Genomic DNA, 6,789 nt, shown 5'->3' on the forward strand with positions numbered 1-6,789 from the left:
TTCCCCGGAGAGCTTCGTCAGGGGAGGGTAAAGACATTCCTCTTCCCCAGAGACCCTGGTTCAAGGAGGGTAAAGACATTCCTCTTCCCCAGAGAGCCTGGTCCAGGGAGGGTAAAGACATTCCTCGTCCCCAGAGAGCCTCGTTCAGGGAGGGTAAAGACATTCCTCGTCCCCAGAGAGCCTGGTTCAGGGTGGGTAAAGACATTCCTCGTCCCAGAGAGCCTGGTCCAGGGAGGATAAAGAAATTCCTCGTCCCCAGAGAGCCTGGTCCAGGGAGGGTAAAGACATTCCTCGTCCCCAGAGAGCCTGGTTCAAGGAGGGTAAAGACATTCCTCGTCCCCAGAGAGCCTGGTCCAGGGAGGGTAAAGACATTCCTCGTCCCCAGAGAGCCTGGTTCAAGGAGGGTAAAGACATTCCTCGTCCCCAGAGAGCCTGGTCCAGGGAGGGTAAATACATTCCTATTCCCTAGAGAGCCTGGTTCAGAGAGGGTAAAGACATTCCTCTTCCTCAGAGAGTCTGGTCAAGGGAGAGTAAAGACATTCCTCTTCCTCAGAGGGCCTGGTCAAGGGAGGGTAAAGAAATTTCTCTTCCCCGGAGAGCTTCGTCAGGGGAGGGTAAAGACATTCCTCTTCCCCAGAGACCCTGGTTCAAGGAGGGTAAAGACATTCCTCATCCCCAGAGAGCCTGGTCCAGGGAGGGTAAATACATTCCTCTTCCCTAGAGAGCCTGGTTCAGAGAGGGTAAAGACATTCCTCTTCCCCAGAGAGCCTGGTTCAGGGAGGGTAAAGACATTCCTCTTCCCTAGAGAGCCTGGTTCAGGGAGGGTGAAGACATTCCTCTTCCCCAGAGAGCATGGTTCAGAGAGAGTAAAGACATTCCTCTTCCCCAGAGAGCCTGGTTCAGGGAGGGTAAAAACATTCCTCTTCCCCAGAGAGCCTGGTTCAAGGAGGGTAAAGACATTCCTCTTCCCCAGAGAGCCTGGTTCAGGTACGGTAAAGACATTCCTCTTCCCCAGAGAGCCTGGTTCAGGTACGGTAAAGACATTCCTCTTCCCCAGAGAGCCTGGTCCAGGGAGGGTAAAGACATTCCTCGTCCCCAGAGAGCCTGGTTCAGGGAGGGTAAATACATTCCTCGTCCCCAGAGAGCCTGGTTCAGGGAGGATAAAGACATTCCTCTTCCCCAGAGAGCCTGGTCCAGGGAGGGTAAAGACATTCCTCTTGCCAGGAGAGCCTGGTCCAGAGAGGGTAAATACATTCCTCTTCCCCAGAGAGCCTGGTCCAGGGAGGGTAAAAACATTCCTCTTCCCCAGAGAGCCTGGTCCAGGGAGGGTAAAAACATTCCTCTTCCCCAGAGAGCCTGGTCGAGGGAGGGTAAAGAGATTCCTCTTCCCTGGAGAGCCTGGTTCATCTACAACCTTTCCATGGTTCCAATAGGTGCCAGCCCACTATGAGAAGTTTCTGGAGGATGCGACCTGCTAGCCCTTTACTACGTGGAAGAGATGGAGTCTATCGTTCACCAATCACTGAATCACTGGACCTTTAACACTGGATAATCGCAACTAGCTAGCTGCAACCAAATGAACGTTTTTATTGGCTAATCAGCCTTGAGCTAGCCTTGAGTCAGGCACATCTCCCGGCTATCTACCTCTCTGTCAACCGGACGGGACCTCCTAGAGTCGACACGGAGCCCTGCCGATCCATCACGACTGGTCTGCCGACGTAATCGTGTGTGGTTTCAACAGGCTTCCCGTTGCGACGTCCACGAAGATCCATCTGCTAGCCACGGCCCGCTAGCACACGCAAACTACAACCGTGCTTCCTGCTGGCTGTGCTGAAGCACCAATTTGAACTGCTCTCGGACTCATATATTGCTGTTCACTGGACCTTATGATCACTCAGCTGAACAGCTGATGCCTGCTGGACTGTTCCTGTACACGGTACCCTGTCCTGTTTATTCTGTTTAGCCTCAGCCCATACTTTATCGCCATTACCAGTTGTTGTCTTAGCTCTCTCTAATACCACCTGTAATTGCTTTATGCCTCTCTCCCATGTCAATATGCCTTGCCAATTGCTGTTCCAGTTAGTTCTTATTATACAATTTCACTGTAGAACCCCAAGTCCCTCTCAAACTGCCTCAAAAAGTTCCTTTGTTCCCCCCCCCATACACGCCGAGAACGGCTCAATCGGTGCCTCCAGTGATGCTATCTCTTTCATTGTTACCCAATGCTTAGGTTTACCTCCACTGTACTCATATCCTTCAATATCATTGTCTGTACATGTACAATGCCCTGAATCTTTTCTACAGACATTCCTCTTCCCCAGAGAGCCTGGTTTAGGGAGGGTAAAGACATTCCTCTTCCCCAGAGAGCCTGGTTCAGGGAGGGTAAAGACATTCCTCGTCCCCAGAGAGCCTGGTTCAGGTACGGTAAAGACATTCCTCTTCCCCAGAGAGCCTGGTTCAGGAAGGGTAAAGACATTCCTCTTCCCCAGAGAGCCTGGTTCAGGGAGGGTAAAGACATTCCTCGTCCCCAGAGAGCCTGGTTCAGGAAGGGTAAAGACATTCCTCGTCCCCAGAGAGCCTGGTTCAAGGAGGGTAAAGACATTCCTCGTCCCCAGAGAGCCTGGTTCAAGGAGGGTAAAGACATTCCTCGTCCCTAGAGAGCCTGGTCCAGGGAGGGTAAATACATTCCTCTTCCCTAGAGAGCCTGGTTCAGGGAGGGTAAAGACATTCCTATTCCCCAGAGAGCCTGGTTCAGGGAGGGTAAAGACATTCCTCTTCCCCAGAGAGCCTGGTTCAGGAAGGGTAAAGACATTCCTCTTCCCCAGAGAGCCTGGTTCAGGGAGGGTAAAGACATTCCTCTTCCCCAGATAATCTTCCATATCCTTGTCTGTACATGTACAATGCCCTGAATCTTTTCTACAACGCCCGGAAATCTGCCCCCTTTATTCTCTGTACCCACCGCACTAGAAGACCAGTTCTTAAAGACTTTAGCCATATCCTTATTCTAGTCCTCCTCTGTTCCTCTGGTGATGTAGAGGCTAACCCAGGCCCTGCACCCCCCAGTGTCACTCCTACTCCCCAGGCGCTATCATTTGTTGACTTCTGTAACCGTAAAAGCCTTTGTTTTCTGCAAGGTAACATCAGAAGCCTCCTTCCTAAGTTTGAGTTATTCACTGCGTTAGCACACTCCGCCAACCCTGATGTTCTAGCAGTGTCTGAATCCTGGCTTAGGATTCTGAAATGTCCATCCCCAACTACAACATTTTCCGTCTAGATAGAACTGCCAAAGGGGGTGGAGTTGCAATCTACTGTATAGATAGCCTGCAGAGCTCTATCATACTATCCAGGTCTGTGCCCAAACTGTTTGAGCTTTTACTTCTAAAAATCCACCTTTCCAGAAATAAGTCTCTCACTGTTGTCGCTTGCTACAGACCCCCCTCAGCCCCCAGCTGTGCCCTGGACACCATATGTGAATTGATTGCCCCCCATTTATCCTCAGAGTTCGTACTGCTTGGTGACCTAAATTGGGATATGCTTAACACCCCGACCATCCTACAATCCAAACTAGATGCTCTCAATATCACAAAAATTATCAATGAACCTATTAGGTACAACCCTAAATCTGTAAACATGGGTAACCTCATAGATATCATCCTGACTAACATACCCTCTAAATACACCTCCGCTGTCTTCAACCAGGATCTCAGCAATCACTGCCTTATTGCCTGCATCCGCGGTCAAACGACCACCTCTCATCAATGTCAAACGCTCCCTAAAACACTTTATTTTATAAAACACAGGTATCCTGGATGGATATAGATCTCATTCCGTCAGTAGAGGATGCCTGGTTGTTCTTGAAAAGTAATTTCCTCTCAATCTTAAATAAGCATGCCCCATTCAAAAAATACAGAACTAAGAACAGATATAGCCCCTGGTTCTCCTCAGACTTGACTGCCTTTGACCAGCACAAAAACATCCTGTGGCGTACTGCATTAGCATACTGCATTAGCATCAAATAGCCCCCACGATATGCAACTTTCCAGGGAAGTTAGGAACCAACAAGCAGTCAGGAAAGCAAAGGCTAACTTTTTCAAACAGAAATTTGCATCCTGTAGCACTAACTCCAAAAAGTTTTGGGACACAGTAAAGTCCATGGAGAATAAGAGCACCTCCTCCCAGCTGCCCACTGCACTGAGGCTAGGAAACACTATCACCACCGATAAATCTACAATAATCGAGAATTTCAACAAGCATTTTGCTACGGCTGGCCATGCTTTCCACCTGGCTACCACTACCCTGGCCACCAGCTCTGCACCTTCCGCTGCAACTTGCAGCGGAGGGTGCAGGAATGTCTGTTGGGCCGACTCTTTTCTCTGTGTATTTCAATGATGTCGCTCTTGCTGCTGGTGACTCTCAGATCCACCTCTATGCAGACGACACCATTTTGTATACATCTGGCCCTTCATTGGACACTGTGTTCACAAACCTCCAAATGAGCTTCAATGCCATACAACACTCCTTCAGTAGCCTCCAACTGCTCTTAAACACTAGTAAAACTAAATGCATGCTCTTCAATCGAACGCTGCTGGCACCCGCCCACCCGACTAGAATCTCTACTCTCGACGGGTCTGACCTAGAGTATGTGGACAACTACAAATACCTAGGTGTCTGGTTAGACTGTAAACTCTCCTTCCAGACTCACATTAAGACTCTCCAATCCAAAGTTAAATCTATAATCGGCTTCCTATTTCGCAACAAAGCCTCCTTCACTCATGCTGCCAAACATGCCCTCGTAAAACTGACTATCCTACCGATCCTTGACTACGGCGATGCCATTTACAAAATAGCCTCCAACACTCTACTCATCAAATTGGATGTAGTCTATCACAGTGCCATCCATTTCATCACCAAAGCCCCATATACTACCCACCACTTGTTGGCTGGTCCTCACTACATATTCGTCGCCAAACCCACTGGCTCCAGGCCATCTATAAATCACTGCTAGGCAAATCCCCGCCCTTTCTTAGCTCATTGGTCACCATAGCAACACCCACCCGTAGTATGCGCTCCAGCAGGTATATTTCACTGGTCATCCCCAAAGCCAACACCTCCTTTGGCCGCCATTCCTTCCAGTTCTCTGCTGCCAATGACTGGAGCGAATTGCAAAAATCTCTGAAGCTGGAGACACTTATCTCCCTCAATAACTTTAAGCATCAGTTGTCAGAGCACCTTACCGATCACTGCACCTGTACACAGCCTTTCTGAAATTAGCCCACCCAACTACCTCATCCCCATATTGTTATTTATTTTGCTAATTTGCACCCCAGTATCTCTATTTGCACATCATCTATCATTCCAGTGTTAATACTAATTGTAATTATTTTGCACTATAGCCTATTTATTGCCTTACCTCCATAACTTGCTACATTTGCACACACTGTATATATATTTTCTGTTTTATTTTTGACTTTATGTTTTGTTTTACCCCATATGTAACTCTGTGTTGTTGTTTTTACCGCGCTGCTTTGGCAGGTCACAGTTGTAAATTAGAACTTACCTGGTTAAATAAAGGTGAAATAAAAAAATTATAATTAAAAATCACAGGAGGAGGAGAGGAAGAGGATCTTCCTGTCCATCAATAGACACCTGGATGTCACCAACAATGAGATGTAGGCTACACCTGCAGTCATTGGAGAAGTTGTTAATGTCTTTATCTCATCTCTCACTGATCATTTCTGTCATGTTCTCCCATGCCTCTCTCTCTCTCTCTCTCTCTCTCTCTCTCTCTCTCCCCTCTCTCTCTCTCTCCCTCCATCTTTCTCTCTTTCTCTCTTCCCCTCCTCTCCCTCCCTCTATCTTTCTCTCTCTCCTCCTCTCCATCTCTCTTTATCTCTCCCCGTCCTCTGCCTCTATCTTTCTCTCTCCCCCTCCTCTCCCTCCATATTTCTCTCTTTCTCTCTCCCCTCTATCTTTCTCTCTCCCCCTCCTCTACCTCTATCTTTCTCTCTACCCCTCCTCTCCCTCTATCTTTCTCTCTCCCCCTCCTCTCCATCTCTCTTTCTCTCTCCCCGTCCTCTACCTCTATCTTTCTCTCTCTCTCTCCTCTCCATCTCTCTTTCTCTCTCCCCCTCCTCTCCCTCCATCTTTCTCTCTTTCTCTCTCCCCTCCTCTACCTCTCTCTTTCTCTCTCCCCCTCCTCTATCTCTCTCTTTCTCTCTCCCCCTCCTCTCCATCTCTCTTTCTCTCTCCCCCTCCATCTTTCTCTCTTTCTCTCTCCCCCTCCTCTCCCTCCCTCGATCTTTCTCTCTCCCCCTCCTCTCCATCTCTCTTTCTCTCTCCTCCTCCTCTCCCTCTCTCTTTCTCTCTCCCCATCCTCTGCCTCTATCTTTCTCTCTCCCCCTCCTCTACCTCTCTCTTTATCTCTCCCCCTCCTCTACCTGTCTCTTTCTCTCTCCAAAGCATGAAGGCTGTGTATACTGTAATGAGCTGCACAACACTCTCATCATCATCAGGTCAACCTACGCTGGGGGAACACACGGTCTGGGCATGCCTACCGACTGGCCTCGGTTCCAGGTGCAACACATACACATTAACGGGGCCTAATGTAATGTCACAGGGGATGATGTAGACTTCAGACCCCTTTGTTATTGTCAGAGTTAGTCTAATGTAGTGAACAGGGTTACACGCTAATGTAGCAGACTGTTTAACAGTAAGTGAAACATAAAATGTGACCATTATCAGATACTCCTGGAGGGTAATACACTGGACCGGTCTGCCTTGTTGTTCAAT

The 6,789-nt window shown here is 48.6% G+C and overlaps 1 protein-coding gene across 1 annotated transcript; it reads right to left on the reverse strand.

The window, feature by feature from the left end:
• Positions 1-604: 604 nt before the first annotated feature.
• LOC121538084 (buccalin-like) lies at positions 605-2,879 on the reverse strand. The gene is made up of 2 exons (XM_045206806.1): positions 2,237-2,879; positions 605-1,356 (listed from the first exon to the last, which is right to left on the reverse strand). The coding sequence occupies exons 1-2, from the start codon at positions 2,877-2,879 to the stop codon at positions 605-607; spliced, it is 1,395 nt and encodes a 464-aa protein (XP_045062741.1).
• Between the last annotated feature and the right edge of the window lie 3,910 nt (positions 2,880-6,789).

This window comes from Coregonus clupeaformis, chromosome 24, assembly GCF_020615455.1.
Source record: "Coregonus clupeaformis isolate EN_2021a chromosome 24, ASM2061545v1, whole genome shotgun sequence".
Taxonomy (NCBI): domain Eukaryota; kingdom Metazoa; phylum Chordata; class Actinopteri; order Salmoniformes; family Salmonidae; genus Coregonus; species Coregonus clupeaformis.